Source organism: Talpa occidentalis, unplaced genomic scaffold (assembly GCF_014898055.3).
Source record: "Talpa occidentalis isolate TD23 unplaced genomic scaffold, MPIMG_talOcc4v2.1 talOcc4.17, whole genome shotgun sequence".
Taxonomy (NCBI): Eukaryota; Metazoa; Chordata; class Mammalia; order Eulipotyphla; family Talpidae; genus Talpa; species Talpa occidentalis.
This window is the reverse complement of record NW_023601754.1, coordinates 33,836,908-33,857,349: the sequence shown is the minus strand read 5'-3', so window position 1 is coordinate 33,857,349 and position 20,442 is coordinate 33,836,908. Positions and strand designations below refer to the sequence as shown.

The window sequence follows — 20,442 nt, the reverse complement described above, 5'->3', positions numbered from 1 at the left end:
TAACGACTAAAAAGAAATGCCTGATTTAATAAAGACTACAAAGAAAATTAAGACACTGACTTGCATCTCTGCACCAGGTATTTACAATCCAACACCATTCCTAATACCCAGGATGATTACAGCAATTCAGAAAGGATTTAAGAAACCCGAATCACATATGGATTAACAGTGCTCTCAGCAGAATCCTGAGCATGAGTAAGAGTTCCTGCAAAGCATTTGAATCTGTGGTATTATGGAAAGAGACCAACATCCATTTTCTTGGGGAGCAATTATTGTCAATTATACCAAAGAGCTTCCAAGTTTAAGTGTAAAACAACTGAACAGACATGTGTTTTGCTCCAGATGCTGTGTACACTGCGACTCTTAAAAGAGCTAAGGAATGTCCAGAGGATTAATTATCACTTTCTATATCATATTCATAAATAAACTTTATAGGCATTGCTAGATTCTAGTAATTCTATTATCTCACTGCTGATATTTCACACATTCATGCACCAACCAATTTCCCAGAGGCTACAATAAACGAGAATCAATCTCATCACTGATACTCATGAATCTCAAATCTGAAACAGATTCCATGGCTATTTGATTGCTGTCTAGAACTTCCCACATAGATAAAGCACTGAGAACACTTAGAGGATTTTGGAAGTTGTATTTTTAATGTTCATTTAACCCCTTATTCAATTCTGTGTCATGCAGACCTCAAATTTGGAATACATTCTATCATTTATGTATTACAGAAATAATTAAGAACTCCACTGAGCCTAAATCTCTTTACTAGTAAACTATGAAGTAATCATATCACAAAGGTAATTGGGAACACTTAAAACATAAATCAGACTCTGATACTTAGTAGGTGCTAACAATCTATTCATCATCATCATCATCATCATCATCATCATCATCATCATCATCACCACCACCACCACCAGTTATTATATCCCCACTAAATGAAATTTTAATAAACTTAAAATTTTAATAAACTTCCTACTTGGAAGATGGTGGAGAATGTGTCTTTCCTAATGGTTTATAAATAGTACAAAACTGAGAAAACAATTGAGTGTTTTGTAACTCTCCTAACTTGAATAGAGGAAGATATATTTTTCTCATTTTTTAAAGTTCCAGTTCATGACAGACTTTATGGGGTGAGTCATAAGAATTTATAAAATAGGCTATAAATATAGCCCTTTAGTAAGATTAGAGGTAAGAATGTCATAATATTACGAGATCACACAATGGGAGGAACTTGATGGGGGAAAATGACTTAGCTTAAAATTCACTTCAAAGTCTACCTCAACTATTTCAAGAAGCCCCTCACTGCCTAGTAGACATTTCACACATTTTATTGTCTGGTAGACTTTATGAGAAAGACTCCTAAGAATTGCTAAGCAACCCCAAAATCCTGACTCAACATAGTTATTTGATTTATTAAATCAAATATAGTACTAAAGGTTTTTTCCTTTATTCAATCTCTTCTCCCTAGTTTCTCATAGAATGAGTACAAGATATATCCATCCCTTAGAGTCTAGGACATTTTAAGTAATATATAATGATATCACATTGGCTGGATTTTTGCATTGAAGTTACTCAGTAACTGGTTATTATAAGGATATACATTTATGGAGCATGAATTTCTATTATGTGCAGAATAAGTGCTAAGTAAATATGCAGAAAGGGAGTTGTTGGGATAGGATATAAGCTCAATAAATAAAGTATTAATAAGGGTGTCACATGCTATTTCTGCTGAAAAGTTCAGAGGTTTCAAATTTTTATCTTAAAAGTCACAGGACTTGAATCTCCATTATTGAAATCTTCATTCTAATTTTTTTAAAAAAACATGCATGTATTGGATTTGCTGTTCCTTTACAAAACTACTTAAGATGCATTAGACAAAAGACTTCCTTTTGAGAAGAGCTGAATAGCCTTTGGAGAGTCGTCTTCCTGCCACAATAAGAAGAAACTTCTTGTTAACACAGTGGGAAGTGACATGTGAGAAAATGGGTTCCTTGGGTCATGTTAACATCAGTTCTAATGATGGAAGTTCTGGAAATCAACATTCTCTTTTTATTTATTTATTTATTTATTTATTTATTTATTTATTTATTTATTTAAAAGATTTATTTCTTTATACAAGAGCTGGGGTACAGGTCAGAGGTGCCGGAGGGGGAGAGGATTCACTAGAGACAGAGTAGGGAGCAGAACAGGTAGGACAGAAGGCACTGCTGAGGGGAGCAGCAGGCAAGACAGGAGAGGTCTGCTGCACCATGTGGGCAACCTGGCCGGCTGGGAATCGATCCTGCACTGCAGAGGCTGCAGACAGCTTCACAGCGCTGTGCTCAACCCGCTGTGCCACCAGGGAGGCCTGACATTCTCTTTTCAGTATGACGCTGTAGATACATTGTAGAAATTGCATCATCCTTGATAACCAGTATTCACAGAAGCCCTATTTAAACTTTCTCATTGAGAAAGCAAATATCTTGGTTGGTTTTAATACTACTGTTCCTCTACATTATGTCTTAGAAGTAAGTGCTAAGGACTTCATAATTTTACTCTGTGAAGTAAAGACTATGGATGCAGGGGAATTCTTACTTATGTGCTTAACTGGAGATTCTTTTTTAACATAAAGTACTATGACCAGGAACACAAACTGATGTCACCAATTTACTCAATTCAGAGTAGCTTGCAGAGATCAGTAATAAACTTAAGAAGACAACAATGGTGCAGAATCTGAGAATACGTCAAAATGTCCAAATGGATATTATTGTGTTGGAATGTAGCATTTTGTTATGAATTGCTACTACCTTTGATATTAAATAATAACTGTTACTTGTAACGTTTCCTCTAATACAATTATTTACATTTCATTCCAACATTTGGTTACAAAATCCTACCCCCTGTGTTTATGTGTGTGGCTAAGATGTGGTGTCCTTGTCCAAATATTGTATGTATACTCCTTCATTCATTCATGCATTCATGCATTCATTCATTCATTTAAAGCATCTCCCGCCTCTTCCCCTCCATCTTCCTCCAATGAGGTTTAGGTAAATCCCAAATTAGACTTTAAAAAAGTGTTTTTTTCCCATGGACTATTTGTCATTATGTTTAGAATATGCTGTACAAAATATCTAGGTATTTTTTTTTAAATAACAACAAATACTGGTGTTTGATCTCCATGTGGGAAGAATCATAATGTTGTTATATTTTGACTCACTGTTTTCACCCAAAGGATGAAGCAGATTCACCCAATATAGTCACAACCACTTTATTTAGAGCCAAAATGGAAATCAGATTCCAAATAATTCAGTTCCTATGAGGTCCCACTTTCTGAGTGTGCATTTTGTTTCATAATTTGTTACACATATTCCTTGTTAAAATAACATCATGAAGCCACAATTTCATGTGTATCTTTCTGCACCCACACAAGCAAAAAAAAAAAATTCTTTTTAGATTGAATCACAGATAAAACTTGACTCATGATCAAGTTTTCAATATTTATATAATACCTTTGGAGAATTTTAATTTTTTTCTGAGTTATCAAAAGATTCTTTAATAACTGAGAATTCTAAATATGATATAACAACAAATAAAACAAAGTAAATGCAGCTTTACACAAAGTGCAGAGGCTAAATTCAAAAAATTATTTTTATTTCAGTAACATTTTCCTGATGGCAAGTATAATACTAATTGTTTCAACAAAGCTTCCTCTCTCAGATGAAATGGCTGTGACCTTCTCACTGCTAATGATGAAAAGTGACAAATTCTTTAATGGTAATATATTTTTTTTTAAATAGAGGTATGTTTCATTTATTTATTTGTTTGTTTGTTTGTTTGTTTTGTTTATACATGCACTGGGTACAGTCAGAAGCGCGGGAGGGTGAGAGAATTCACCAGAGCCAGAGCGGGGAGCAGAGCAGGCAGAAGGACCGAAGTACACTGCTGAGGGGAGCAACGGGCAGCAGGAGAGGTCTGCGCGCCATGTGGGACCCTCCTCCGGTGGCCGGGGAGCAGCCGGGGATCGAACCGGCGCCACAGAGGCCGCGGGCAGCTTCGCAACCCAGCGCTCAACTGCTGCATCACTGGGGAGGCCCTTTAATGGTAATATTTATACAGCTGTGGGTAAGGATCTCCAAACACCCCTGGAAAATAGTGACGGTAGTTAGAGATGATACCAAAAGGATTACCATTTGTTTTGGGACTGCAAGAATGAGCAGAAATTTTCCAGATAAACTATGTAGGGCAAAGTCCACAGCCGTAAGGTATTTACATAGAAAATCTTGAGAGTTTGGGTCTATTTATTTATGAAGTTATAAAGTTAAAGGACCAGACTAGGTTTGGTGAGAGGTCTGACAAATGAGTGTTCTTTTATTTCTCCTCCATAATTTCTTTCCATGTCATCCTTTCCTTCCTTTATTCACTTTCTATTGAGTATCTCCTTATGCTCACTTAAGGCATTGTGTCGCATGCAAGACAGGCTCTTTCATAAATGAATCTACATGTAGAAAAAGACAAAGAAGGTGAATATGCCTGTTGAAAGCTTATATCTATGAAGAAAAAAAAAGAAAAAGAAAAGGTCTATGATGTCCAAAATGTTACAAAAATAATTTCAAAGGAAATAGCAAACATGAAGATTCTGAGTTAGGAAGACGTTTAGAAGACTTGAAGGTGTTAACAAAGCAGTTGTGGCTGACATTCAAGATTCACTGCAAGGAAAGCATCAGGAATACATCATGAAGTACCTTGGGAATGTGGCTAAGGATTTTTTTTTACCTATAGGAAAAACCACTATGGAGCTCCAGAGAACTTTCTGTGATGTAGAAATATGTTCTGAGCTGTTCTAATACGGTGACCACTAGCTACGTGTGGCTTTGTAGACCCTGAAATTTAGCTCATATAAAGGAGTAACTGGAATTGTTATTGAATTGAATTTACTCTTCTTTCAATTCAGAGAGCCACATGTGGCTAGTGGCTACCAAGTTGGACACCACTGATTTATTTACTTTTTTCATTTTTTAAAAAAAGATTTATTTATTTGTTTATTTATTTATTTATACAAGAACCGGGATATAGGCCAGATGCGAGGGAGGGTGAAAGGGTTCACCAGAGCCAGAGCGGGGAACAACACAGGCAGACTGACGAAACACACTGCTGAGGGGAGCAGCAGGTGAGACAGGAGGGGTCTGCTGCACCATGTGGGACCCTCGCCGGCTGGCCGGTATCGAACCAGCGCTACAGAGGCTGCGGACAGCTTCACAGCATGGCGCTCAACCACCTGCGCCACCAGGGGAGGCCCCGGGACACCACAGATTTAATGTGAGTTAGAGATCATTTTGGCCACTGTGTGGGGATGAACAGGCTGATGGGACTTTTGTAACTACTCACATTGGAGATGATAGTGGTTGAACTTAGAAAATAAAATAAAGAATATGTGATTACTTGGTTGTGGAAAGTAAATGAGTTAGAGGAGAGTAGAAGAAACACCTTTTTCTAATGAAGTGACAAAGCATTATAACTTTACATAAGTTTCAGGCATTCATCATCGAGAATTCACAAGTGTATATATACTACATAAGTTCACTGTTAAAATTGATTTTAGAAACACCCTAATGGAAGACTCACAGCCTCTTCTATAAACCTATATTGCTTTTCAAATTAGACCCATACTTTATCACTAGTCTCCTTTTAGCCATTTCTACGCTGTTCAAATACACCAACCTAGTCAGAAACAGTCACATACATATTAGCAAAAGATGATTAAATCCTGCTAGAAATGAAAGAAATCTGGAACTTCCGGTGGTCATATGAAATTTACCTCTGATGTGTGCTTTTCTGTGATGGGAGATTAGAGTAGGATGGAGTGGTATATAGTGAGGTTCTTCAGATGAGCTTGATTCCTGCTGTTTGCCCTGAGCACACAGGAATCCCACCCAAATCCCATAAAGCTCCATTGGTCCACAAAGACCTTGGAATGCCAAGGGCAATTTAGACATGAAAGTATCCTTCAACTCCTTTAAAAGATACCCTCGGGAGGGCCTCTCTGGTGGTGCAAAGCATTGAGACACAACCTATGAAGCTGTCCACAGCCACTGCAACACAAGTTCAATCCCTGGCCAGAGAGCTATCCACATGGTGCAGCAGAAGACCTCTCCTGGCTTGCCTACTACTCCTCTCAGCAGTGCACTTTGGTCAATCTGCCTGCTCTGCTCCCCACTCTGTCTCTGGTGAATCCTTTCACCCCCAGTACCTCTGGCCTGTCCTCCAGCTCTTGTATGCATAAATAAATAAATCCTTAAAAAAAAAAAAGATACCCTTGGGGAATGTTAAGCATGCCAATGGTGACTTCTCTCCATATGAAAGCACATGCAAGGTTGATGAATGCTGCCTAGACAACAGAGCAGAGATGATGTGAGATTAGGGGAGAAAAAACAACACGTGGCCACACTGCAGTCTGAACAATTTGACCATACCCAGAACTAAGAGCAACTAATATATTTAATGTATTTATTGTGTCCTTCCTAATATTTAGTCTCTCTGCTAAGCCCTGTATGCTAATTTTTCATTTAATCCGCTTTAAAAACGAAAGTAGCCTGTGTAATTTTTCTTCACTCTCAATGATATCCGTAGTTGTAAAGTGAGGGTAAGATGTATTTTTCCCTTAGTCATAAAATCAGTAAAAGAATAAGTATAGTATTCTAACCATAGTATATCTGACACATAATAAACTTACTAAAATTTGGATAGCCATTAGGATGGTGGTATTTGGTTATCTAAGTTTATACAATTCTGTTCAAAATCATTTACCCTATAGAGAAAAGTGTTTATGGAAAATACGCACACCCAAGAAGCAGTAAGAGAGTAATGCATAACTACATAAAAGCATTTTTTAATGTCATATAATAATATATACTCCAAAGTTTTATTGGACATTCAGGTTCATTTAGCAAATCTAAGGGCTTTCAGTAATTGCTGGGAATTAACAGGTGCATAAGGTGTGGCTTTAAGGGCTAGGAATGCATTTATATTGAAATGGCCTGTTTATTTCTCTAGACAATAGTAATAATATAAGCACACTGTGGGGCCTCCCTGGTGGTGCAAGGGGTTAAGCACAGCACTATGAAGCTATCTGCAGCCTCTGCAGCACGAGTTAGATCCCCAGCCGGCCAGGGAGCAACACACATGGCTCAGCAGACCTCTCTTGCCTTGTCCACTGCTCCCTTCAGCAGTGTATTTCAGTCAGTCTGCCTGTTCTCTCTCTGAGAGTCTGCCACTCTCTCTCTCTGATAAATCCTCTCATCCCCCACACTCTGCACCTCTGGCCTGTACCCCAGTTCTTGTATGCACAAATAAATCTTTTTAGAAAAGCACACTATTTCACTGTTAAACCATTTTTATTCTTAACAGGGGGAAAAGTATTTTACACCAAAATGCACATCCCTAAATATAATGCCTTGCCATATGCTTGGGGACTTGGGTACAAAATCCAATATCATCTACTTGATGTGTAATACACAGGACACAAACATTGCTTCTTCTTCACACCCTTTCTCTTTATCACACTGGGCCCTGCTCCCATTCCATACCTTTTCTGTCCATCTTCAGACCCAGCTTTGGAAGAGCATTTAGGTCTTTTCCTGTCCTTAGCACCATTAAATATATATTCTATAACTTTGATCCTTCCTAAGGACTTTCATAAATCTTATTCTCATTTACCGTGAAGCTACCAGACCTCAGTAGACCATCCCAAATTTGATTCGTATCCTGAGGCCCATTTGAAAAGAACTTCAACTAGGTCTATTCCACCCCAAACTGACTTCAAACATGCAGGGTAGAGCTAATAAATATTCGATAGATGGGTGGAAATGGCATTTCTCCATTTTAACATGCTCTTTTCTTAAAATATGCAATGTTATGTTTTCCTCTGTGCTACTAAGTCAAATCTGATTGTCCTTTATCAAAAGCAAGGTTGTATAATACATTGTGTCAAATCAGAATGTAGAAATATAAGGGGAAAAAAAGGCTTGGTTGAAATGACTCCCATAAATATTTGAACATCAGATAAGGATGTCAATCTCCCTTTGTTGGGATGCAAAATAGGGGATTTATTTTGCCTTATGAGAATAATAATGTTAGATAACACTGCTCAGCATACACAAGCATCTTTGTTTCTCTCAGAATATAAATGTTATTATTAAGTTTTATTCCCTAGAGGGGACAGAAACTTCACCAATCAGAAAACCCAAACCCAAATCAACAAATTTTTCAACCTCAGACCAGCACTTTCCAACTGTTTTTCTTTCGAGATTCTTCTGCTATTTTACTATTCTAGATCACTTTTTATTAAAAAAAAAAAGTTTGATTAATACCTTCAGTTTAACACCTTTTGATAATTGAGAGCCAGGATTAGCATAGCACACGGGTAACACTTCTGCAAAATAGATTTGCCATTTTAGTGTTTGCTTTTTAAAGTGCAGAACAATAACACATTTAGGGAAAGCACCATGAGCTCAAAGTGGTGGCTATAGGAGGATTTAGAAGCTAGAAGGCCAGCAAGTGAATTTGGCCAAACTACTAGCAAAGAGGTCACATGCCCATCCAGGCAGCCCCCACCTATCTGCTTCTTAGAATCTGCCTCACTGGTGGGGAGTATTCTTTTTGGATGCTAACTGGAGATTAAGCAAGTGGAGGGAGAAAGGGCCTTCTATTTTGGCAAGATGTACACCTCCTCGGATGATCAGTATTCACCCCAGAGAGACCCAGTGTGTTGGGCCAACATTTTTGCTGGAACCATATTACACTTTGATTTATTCCTCTGCCACCAAGCTTCTGTTGCCTTCCTTATACAGGTGCTGATCCCTACCATACATCTTGTACTTCAAACTCCAACTACTTCCAGGGGAAAATGACCTGTAACACATTCATTTAATGGGAATAAGAAAATGTGTCATCTCTAGATGAGTTAATGTAATAAAGTGTAAATAAAGTATATATGAAAGGCATATTTACTCAAAGACTAAATATGCAGAAACAAAGACCCATAGAATATTTTCAGTATCACTTGTTGGAATATTAGCCTCACACTGGAGAATACATGTTAGAGTTTGTTTAATACATTACAGCAAGTCAATTCCAAGTGAAATTCTATTTCATGCCACCTCAAGCTTTTAGATGGAGAAATAAGTGTTGCTGGAATCAGGGTATTTGCCAAGACATTAAAATGTGCAGAGACTAGAGTCTGGCTAAGGCTGTCCACTAGCCTCAATTCCAAAAGCCCTGCATGATCCTCACTGAGGTCTGGAGAATGGAAGGAGCCAGAAGAAAAATAGGGTTTTATAATCAGTTCAAGCCATAAACCAATAAAATCCCCCCTCCAAACATGTAAGCATCACAGTATTTTTCAGGATGCCTTTCCATGCCTCTGTGGTAGTTATGGGGATTTTTCCCAAAGCTACACTAGCTGAAAATCTGCCAGATTTTCCTGGCAAACTTGAATTTCTTTGATTGCTATTAGATTTTAAATGTTTTAAAAATCTCATCTTTGGGGCCTCCCTGGTGGCGCACAAGGCGTTAAGTCTCAGCACTATGAAGCTAACCACAGCCACTGCAGCATGAATTTGATCCCCAGCCAGGGAGCTACCCATATGGCACAACAGACCTCTCCTGACTCGCATGCTGCTCTCCTCAGCAGTATATTTCAGTAAATCTGTCTGTTCTGTTCCCCACTCTGTCTCTGGTGAATCCTTTCAACCTCCACACCTCTGGCCTGTACCCCAGTTCTTGTATGCATAAATAAATAAGTCTTTAAAAACAATATATATATTTTTAAATCTTATCTTAAAGAGTTTCTGAGACAGAATAAGATCCTAGAATGATGTGGAAGCCAACTATTCAAATTACTGATGAAAATTCAAATGCCTATTAGCCCCAAACACCAGTGTAGAGGCTGGCCAACTTTTTTGTGAATATCTTAGGCTTGGTGGATTCTACTGTCTCTGTTACATCACTCAACTCTGTAATTGAGGGCATAACAGAATGAGGGTGGCTGTGTCCCTACAAAACTTTGTTTTTAAAAATTGTGGTAGGCCATAGTTGGCCTACAGGCTGTGGTTTGCTGACCCCTGGTCTAGTGTAATAGAGTCAGAAATTCACTGATGTCATGGGTCCTCCCTTAAGTGGGCTCTACAGAAAGAAAAAGGAGTGAAGAATATCAGGTAGTAATAAAAATATCACATCCCGTTAGGATAGTGTCATGATATTTACAATGCTTGATGCATTAGGAGCCTGACAGTGCCCCAGATGTTCCAAAAAACTGTACAAAGTTCAAAGATCAAATGCACGGCCTACATTCTCTCCTTAGAAAGTGCAATACATGTTAGTAAATTAAATTACCTGTGAAGTTGCTTAGTTGGTGGATGCATTATGGCCATAATACTCGAAAGAGGGGGAGGTTCTATATTCCCCAACTATAAACCATGATGTAAACCAACATTACTGCAATTGAAAAATAAATTAGAAACTAAAAATAGGTAAATTACCTGTGAAGATCTAGTGCAAAGAAATTCAAATTCAAACTGGCCAGGTTGTTAGTTCCAAGAGTGTTCTTTAGATCACAGGGAGATTCTGCTTTTGGGGAAAAACAGAATCTATCTATTTTTTCCTCAAATTTAATAGGCATAAATGCACTTTTATATTATAAAACATGTTTTGCTAAACATTGGTTTGCAGGCTCTATATGGAAAATTTATAGGAAGATACAATTTTGAGGCAACTGCAAGTGAAGATGCTATTTAGAGCCACATATAATGAAATAAAGCCCTTAGTTATGAATCAGTTATTATATTTCACTGAACTCCAACTGTTTCTTTCTCACTGTTTAATTTCATTCTAGCTTTTGTTATTATGCCTAAAGAAACCATTTTAACATTTTCTCGCATGCACTTTGAGTATCAAAAATTCCATCTACAAGTTTTCAGCTTTTTGCCTCTAATTGCTCTACTGGTTGCTCTAACTGCTTTAATAAATAATATTATCTGAGTTCTGCTGGTCCTAGAATTCTAAGGTCCTTGCATCACATCTTATTTATTATTCCTCTAAGGAGAAACAGGAGGCCTTTTTCTACCCAAAACATTTCTTTAGAATGATAGTGAGAGAGAGAAAACAAGGAAAAATAAAAAGGAAGAGAAAAAGATAAACATAAAATCCACACTCCAAATTAATACTCAACAAGAGGCACGCTGTGTCTATATATGTACACACACATACAGTAAACATATACAAATGTGAATACATGATTAAACAGCTATGTAGCTAAGTAAATATATAACTGAATTAATTAATTAATTACAATTAGTTGAATTAGCAGGTGATATTTTTGAAACACTGATTTGGAAGAGTTGGTACTTTTGAATTGGGAGACGATCATAGTTTAATCAGGCTAAGACTGTTCAGGAATTAAAAGACCAAGCTTTGATTATTTTTAAGTCTAGGACATGGTACTAGACACTTGTGAACAATTGGCAGGAATGCACAAGGGTAGAGTCACTATGAAAAACAGTAGGAAAGTTCCTAAGAGAAATAAAAGCAGAATTACCATGTGACCCAGTAATGCCTCTTCTGTATATTTAATGAAAAGAATTGATACCAGGGGTTCAAGAGTATTCTAGCCCTTCCATATTCATTGCGGCACTATTTACGACAGCCAAGACAGAGAAACAACCTAAATGCCCAGCAATGGATGAACAGACAAAGAAAATGTGGTAGATAGACAGAAGGAAATAGTATTCAGCCTGATAAAGAAGGCTAGGATGTGACCACACAGATGCACCTGGAGGAATTGTGCTCAGTGAAATGATCCAATTGTAGGAGGACAAATACACCATGATTTCACTGATAGAAGGGTTCTAAAATAGTTAAAGTGATAGAAGCAGACAGTAGAATGGCAGCTGCCAGGGACTGTGAGTAGGAGTGGGGAGAGGGGCGGGGAGCTCAGTTAAGATGAGTAAATTCCAGAGATCTGTTGTACACCATTGTGCCTTCTGTTAACAATACTGTATTGTACATTTAAAAATCTGTTCAGAGGGTCGAGCTCATGTTAAGTATCCTTGTCACAATTAAAAAAGAAAAAGTCTAGGCCCTTACCAAATCTGAGAGTTATCGCAAGATTGAGGAGCAAATCGGTAATATACAGTCTACTCTCCAAAGGAATGTCAGGTTCTGAACAGTATGAAATATTTCCACTTTAGCATCATCGAATACCAAGACCGTAAGGAGTGTTTTCAGCAGAGGAGCTCATTAGCAGCGAGCCTGTAACTGAGGTGAATTATAAAAATGCCAGAATACAAGTGGGGTGGGGGTGGGAAGCAAAGCTCTTGTGTTGAGTGGGCACTTGCATTCAAGAGAGGAAATAGGACAACAAAGCAGTGAGGCCACTGGGATCGTGTGTCAACCTACTTTGCTGGCTGAATGGCCATCATCCCCACTCTTAATTTAAGCAATTCACGCAGTCACTCAAGGTGAATGCTCTGAAAGAACAAGGAACAACTCTCTGCAAAATGTGCCATTCTAACGCCATGGTGACACCAAATACACATTTGAGATAAACTGGAGGCCCCCAGAGGTTTGCATGAAAGTACTGACTTGCATTTAATATGCACTCCAAGCCAGAGATCTTTTACCTTAACTATGAATAACTGGATGCATATAATTCCAGAGTGTCTGTCACAAGGTATGGGTTCAGTGTACATCAGCTATTGTCATCCTACTCCTCATGCAAGATGTCAGGAACTAACACAGCAAGCACAGACAGAGGATCAATGGTAAGAAGTATGAGTATAAACCCTTACAGGGTTCCCATTTGTATAGCACCCTTGCAGATCCTCTGGCATCCTCTATAAAGCTGGGATGATACTGACTACTTCACATGGTTTTGTGAGCATTAAGTGAAATAGTACAACATAGGAATTTTGCACCAGGTTTGATTCATCAAATAACAACAGTGTTTTTCCTTTTCCCTCACTCACAATTCGGCTCCCAGCCAATAGTAACAAACCCCTACAGCAGGGATGGCTGCAGGAACAAGGAATACTCTACCGTCATTCTTCATTCTAGCTAATTCCACAGACTGGTATGTTTTCCTTCTCTCCTAGTGGGCATCCTGAATTGTATAAGACCATTTAAAAAAAAATGAACACTTAATGATTTCAATCAAAATTGGTCCCGCTAAGTTATCTCAACAGGTAGTACCACAGGTGGAATCATGGAGATCACAGGTAAGAAGAGAGCAGGCATTGTATTCTCACAAACACCCACGCTCAGCTGTATGTGTTACTAAGCAAGCTTGTCATTTTATCCTCAGTTTCCTCATCTGTTAAACAAAGATAATGAGTATTATGTATATTACATCATAGAGATGTTAGAGAATGAAATGAGTTTATTTAGCACATTCCTGCCTCATAGTAAGCACTCATTAGTAACAATATTCACAGCAGTAGCAGGGGCAAATTCAACTAAGTGATGTTAATTAGACTATTTAGCATGTAACTGCTAAAGAAGGAACCACAAATCTGCATAGCGTCAGCAACTGTTAGTAGAAAAATATCTGCTAGAATAAGTAGGAGGTTTTAAATTTCCATTTAAAGATATGGATGATGGCTTACCTTTCATTAACTGCTTTTACTAATGCTAATATTACCATGTATTTAGATAATAACTTCATCTAGTCATCGCCTAACCTTGTGAGGAAGTTGTTACTATCCCATTTTACAAGTGAGGTAACTGAGTCTCAGATTAACAGGGCCAAGCTGCCTGACTGGGCATAACAGTGATAACAGGGTTTGAACTTTGGTTGAACAAAACATAAATCTTAAATCATCCAGCAATGGATGATAAAAAAATTTACACAGGGGCCTCTCTGGTGGCCTACGGGTTAAGTCACAGCACTGTCACCACTACAGCCTGAGTTAGATCCTGGCCAGGGAGGTGACCCACATGGTGCAGCAGACCTCTTCTGTCTCACCCACTGCTCCCCTCAGCAGTGTATTTCAGTAGATTCGCCTGTTCTGTTCCCTACTCTGTCTCTGGTGAATCCTCTCACACCCATCCCACACCTCTGGCCTACACCCCAGTTCTATTACACCCCCCAAAAAATATTACATGCAATAAAATATACCCATTTAAAAAAAATACAACTTTGTTCTCTAGATACATAGAAATATATGTATGTGTATATATACACACACAAAACCGATAGTAATAAATAAATTAGCAAATGCTTAATGTTCCTGGAAGGGAAAGAGGGAGATGATGAATTTTTTCTCTATGTAACTGTGTATTTTCTCCTGGAAGAGAAGATACAGGCAGACATATAGGTTAGATAAAGACATAAGCATAAGAATTTTTAAATAAATAATGTTTCAGTTTGACAATGTGATCCTCTAAAAAGAGGTTGGGACACACACGTGGACCAGTCAATAAATGACAGCAAGTTTCAGCAGAGCAGATGCCACCATAAACGCCTCTTGCCTGCTGGGTGACAAAGTAAACATTCCCCTAAAAGATGGTACATTCTTGTCAGTCTAAAAAAAATGAAAGTCTCAAGAAACAATAATGCAGAACATTTGTTACTTGGTAATTCCCTGAATATCCCTGTCCTCTAGTTCTGTTTAAAAAGGTTAAATGGTACTAAATCTGTCTGCTAGACTCATAAGGAACTATGCATTGCTCTGGCTAGTCAGGAAATTTAATTTTCTACTCAAATTAACCAATTGTGCATAGAGGGAGAAAAGCTGTTCTCCATAACCCAATGGGGGGGATTAAAAACCCACTGAAGAAATGCAGAACAGATGCTGAAAAATGCAGTGGGTGATTCTTACATGCTTATCCCATGGAGCCAATCTACCTCCAATCAGACCCGTGTGGGGCTGGCCTTCTGATTAACACAGCCAAGCCCAGTTGTAAAAGCTTTTAAGCAATATTCCCCCAGCCTTTGGTAAGGCTATTGATGCCAAAGCCTAGCTCGGCATCTATCAGGGGTACAGGCGTGGCCTTGTTATTGAGTGTTACTTTATCTGTCCATCGCCTCTGGGAACACAGCCTGAAGTCCCTTTACTTTGCCTGAAAACAAAATGCTTCCAGTTGGCTGAGCAGATTCAAGCTTCCTCTACACTTGCCTTTCACCCTAGTGGCAATAATAAACCATAGCAGTAACAGCAGCATCAGCTATAAGGATTGTCATCACTGATTACCTGTGAATTTGTTATTTACTTCTTTTTAAAATTTATTTATATATATATTTTATATAATTTTTCTTTTTTTTTTGCAATGTTTGCTTTCTTTTCTCAGGTGTAGTCTCCACAGAATTTCTACCACCAGCTCACCCATGCACCATCTCCATAGTCCCAGTTTGAATTATGGTCAGTAAATCTCCATTTGCGCATCAGTAAATGGGTAGATAAGAAGATGTGCCCAAAAATACAGGGGACTATGAAGCTGGATTTTTTACCACCTTAATCTAGCCAATTTGAGGTAACTGTCACTCTGGCGTGGAAATTTTCCCTAACCTCATTCCCAGCTGATTAAGAATGTATCTCAGTAAACAGCTGGGAATACATCTAACTAAAAAGGTTCTGTATAGCAAAAGAAAAATATCAAAAAATGAAAAATAACCAAGAGAAGATATACCTTAGTGATTGAGAGAAAATATTTGCACTCCAACTGATAAGGGACTTTTTTTTTAATATTTTATTTATTTATTTAGATAAGCACTGGGTACAGTCAGAAGCGCGGGAGGGTGACAGAATTCACCAGAGTCAGAGCTGGGAGCAGAACAGGCAGACTGACGAGGTACACTGCTGAGGGGAGCAGCGGGCATGGCGGGAGAGGTCTGCGCACCATGTGGGACCCTCGTGGGCGGCCGGAGATCGAACTGGTGCTGTAGAGGCAGCGGGCATCTTCGCAGCCCAGCGCTCAACCCCTGGGCCACCAGGGGAGGCCCAATAAAAGACTTATTTCAAAGATCTACAAAGAGCTCAAATGACTCAACAAAAATAAACAAGCCACTCAAAAAATGGGTGGAAAAGCTAAAAAGACACCTCTCCAAAGAAAAAATGCAAATGGCCAACAGGCATATGAAACATGCTCAACATCCCTTTTAATAAGGGAAAAGCAAATCAAACCCACAGAGAGATACCATCTCACATAGGAAAGAATGGCCCATATTAAAAAAAAAAAAAAATGGCAGCAAAAACTGTTGGCAAGGATATGAAGAGAAAGAAACTCAGGTCTCCCCAGTGGCACAGCATGTTGAACGCAGTGCTGTGAAGCTGTCCACAGTCTCTGTAGCGCTGGTTCAATTCCTGGCTGGCCAGGGACATACCCACATGACGTGGCAGACCTCTCCTGTCTTGCCCACTGCACTCCTCAGCAGTGTCTTCAGTCTGTCTGCTGTTCTGCTCCCTGCTCTGTCTCTGGTGAATCTTCTCACCCTGCCATGCCTCTGACCTGTACCTCAGTTCTTGTATAATAATAAATAAATCTTTAAAAAAAAAAGAAAAGAAAAAGGAACTCTCCTACACTGTTGGTGGGAATGCAAACTGGTCCAATCACTATGGAAAGGTGTGTGAGGACCCTCAAATTACTGAAAATGTAGCTACTATATGACCCAGAGATTTTACTCCTAGGAATCTACCCAAAGGACACTAAAACATTAATTTGAAAAGATACCTGCACTTCTATGTTTATTGCAGCACTATTTACAATAGCTAAGATATGGAAACAACCCAAATGCCCAAAACAGATGACTGCATCAAGAAGATGTGATATATACACAATGGAATACTATTTGGCAATCAAAAAGATTAACTCATGCCATTTGTGGCAACATGGATGGAACTGGAAGGGATTATGTTCAGTGAAATAAGTCAGAATGAAAAATAAAAGTATTGGGGAGTTTCACTTATAGGAGGAATACAGGGGAACTGAACAATGGGTCGGTGGTGGGGGGAGACAAAACTAGCAGGTTAATTATAAATCCAAGACATACAGCAGGAAAGAGGGAGGAAGAAGGGTCAAAATAGGGGAGGGAAGAGCATAAGAGACTATGGTGATAGTTTATGGGTGATGTGCTAGTGCAAGTTTTTTTTTTAAGATTTATTTATTTATACAAGAACTGGGGTACAGTCAGAGGCGTGGGAGTGTGAGAGGATTCACCAGAGACAGAGCAGGGAACAGAACAGGCAGAAGGACTGAAGACACTGCTGAGGGGAGCAGCGGGCGAGGCAGGAGAGGTCTGCCGCGCCATGTGGGTTTCTCCCTGGCTGTCTGGGAATTGAACCAGCGCTGCAGAGGCTGTGGACAGCTTCACAGGCGCTCAACCAGTTACACCACTGGGGAGGCCCGATAGTGGGAGTTTTACAGGGATTTATACCTGAGGGAAGAAATCAAATATTGTATAAAAATGAACAATGATGTTAAAAATAAAAGAACATATCTCTGCACGGGAAGTCTGTACCCCCTGTTTTGGATTACATGTTTGGAGTTCATATGTGACTGCCCTGATGTTTGAGTTCCCACCTACCCTAAGGGCCATTAGTGTGGGGTACTCCAGAGCCAACAGTAGATCACTTCTGTCTTCCTTGCTGACAAAAGTGGAAATCTTGGGGCCTTCCTGGTGGCACAAGAGGTTAAGACTCAACCTATGAGGCTGTCCGCAGCCACTGCAGCATGAGTTTGATCCCTGGCCAGGGAACTACCCACATGGTGCGGCAGACATCTCCTGTCTCAGCCGCTGCTCCCCTCAGCAGTATATTTCAGTCTGCCTGTTCTGTTCCCCACTCTGTCTCTGGTGAATCCTCTCACTCACCCATCCCCCACACCTCTGGCCTGTACTCCAATTCCCGTATGCATAAACAAATAAATCTTAAAAAAGAAAATGGGACCAATTCACATTCTGGAGATGTGAGGAAAGTGGCAATTGCCACTACAGGATTTACCATGGAGTCAGAAAATGGCTGCCCATATGAATGTAATTCTCAGGATATTTCCTGTCCTTGTATTTGATAGTTTTCCTGTGATAGAGACAAATCCCTTAGCCAGATACAGAGCACTCTGTTTGTCTTTGGCTTGTTGAAATTCTTTAGAACTGAGAAAGGAAACCTGGCCATTTTTCAAAATCCCGGGAACTGGGGGGGCTCCTCCCCAGTGGTGCAGCGGGTTTTTAAGTGCAGCACTGTGAAGCTGTCTACAGCCTCTGTAGTGAGAGTTTGATTCCCGGCAGGCCAGGGAGATACCCACATGGCGCACAGACCTCTCCTGCCTCACCTGATGCTCCCCTCAGCAGTGTCTTTGGTCCGTCTGCTTTTTGTGCTCCCCATTCTGTCTGTGGTGAATCCTCCCACCCTCCCACACCTCTGGTCTGTACCCCAGCTCCTGTATAAATAAAAAAAATAATTCTTTAAAAGAAAAATCCTGGAGGAGTTTTACGTTTTTAGGGATTGGGTCTTGTGAAAGAAAGTTATTTTGTAGCCTGTGCAATACACACTCTATTATCCTGTATTTAGAAATGCCTTGTGCTAAAAAATTTTTCTGGATTAGAAAAGAATACTTTTTTGCCTAAACTCAAATTATTTGAGGGGCAATGACTGTTCTGCTTGGTTTTACTTCTGAACACAGAGTTTCAGCATCCTTTAGGTAATAGGAATTTAACACATTTGATATAATAAATAAATGAAACCTCCAAAAAGCTCAGTGTCTCGAGTTTTACTGAATGAAGTAATTAGATGTATATCCACCCAACATCCCCATTACAAATGAATTGAGGTGGGAATGAGAGGACATGTAACTCATAGATTAACTGGATAATTCCCTAAAACTGTATTCCTGTATCTAGTTTTCTTGTCTCCCTGTGTCTTTTCACCAAACATATCTAAGCCAGTATTTGAAATCCACACTCAAACACATCATTAGCTAACACTTCACCCTTGGAGACCAGTGTGCAAGTTATAGATTTTCAGTGTTTTTATTTTTTTTTTTTTTGGAAGAAAGCTATTTAGCTTGAGTACCTAGACTGTCATTTGAGTGACTGTCAAAAGAGGAAAGATGTACACAGTTCAAAAGCAAAAAACAGAATTGAGTCTCATTTCTAAAAAAGAAAAAAGGCAGAAAAAACTTTTATAAGGGATTATTTCTCATCTCAAGTAGAAAATTCTGAGCAGAGAAAGTATAAACAAAAATGTATTTTTGAAACGGCAGAGAAAGATTTAGTCTAAAAGGTACCAATCCAGATATGCTGACCTATCAGAAATGCCCATGATAAGAAGACAATTTCAAAGCCAAATACAAAAATAAGATAGGTACCTCCTAATGCACTGAGACAGTGGTCTCATGCTCAAAATTCTTATATATAATTCACTGTGACTGTCAGAGAAAAAAGACAAGCCAGCAAACTTTCCCAACGTGAAAAGGAGATAAAATCACAAACAACGCAAAAGAATATAAAAGATCCACCCAAATGCACTGCAAAACATTAGCAATTTTGCATTTTCTGGGAGACCTCTGAAAGCTGGACTAATTTTATCCCTCTTGATAGTCCTGGTTATTAGTAGGGGTGTGTGCACATGCATGTGCATCACACAAACACAAACACACACACTTTCACACACAGAGTGCATCTGGCCCAAATCCCTGGGTCATGTGAGCATACTCCCAAAGGCAGCCTCAGAGAATATAAACGTAATTGCATTCCGTATTGATTTGCTTGTCATCTGATGTAGCCAGAATTCCTTTTAAAAGAGAAATACCTTATAGGACTAGAAGTGATATCCGGGTCACGAGCAGTCACTTGTCCAATCACGGAGTTGAGAGCAGCATTTTCATGAACTTCAAGGAGGTAAGTTGGCGAAGAGAAAACAGGAGGCTCATCAGCATCTTCAACAACAATTTTAACTGTTGCAGTATCTTTAAAGGGTCCCCTGGCGCTGAAACGTGGGTCAATGTGGACATTGGCTGCCTCTACCTTCAGTGTATAGGATTTTTTGGTCTCAAAGTCCAGAGGCTGTTAAGAAATGACAGAGATGAATGTTTCTCGCTAATGACCACAGCAGCAAGAACAAATGAGTATAATGCTGATGGATGATAGTTATGTGCATTCAAGCCCATTTGTGAGCCTTAATGGGATCACTCTCCATTCCCCCAGATTCAACCTGTAAATTTTACAGGCATTTATTGATATCTGTTTATTATACAAGCTCAGTGAATCTAATCTCCTATTGTTTTGTTTTGTTTTGCTCATTTCACTCGGAATTCACAAAATATTCACAGTCATGAATTGTGCCATCAAAATTTCACTTCAGAGTAATAATAAAATTTTACTAGTGATGGCATGACCTGCATACCAATCAGCCAGTTAATCGGTCTCTGCTGGTAGGAGATAAGGCAGCATCGAACACAATCTCT

General features: G+C 39.1%; 1 protein-coding gene across 4 annotated transcripts in view; it reads right to left on the bottom strand.

The window, feature by feature from the left end:
• CDH8 (cadherin 8) overlaps positions 1-20,442 on the bottom strand; it is a 376,083-nt gene that overhangs the window by 131,026 nt on the left and 224,615 nt on the right. For all 4 annotated transcript variants that reach the window (XM_054697070.1, XM_054697071.1, XM_054697072.1 and 1 more), the window contains one exon: positions 19,788-20,041. In XM_054697070.1, the coding sequence (XP_054553045.1) occupies positions 19,788-20,041 (254 nt within the window). The remainder of the gene's footprint in view (positions 1-19,787; positions 20,042-20,442) is intronic.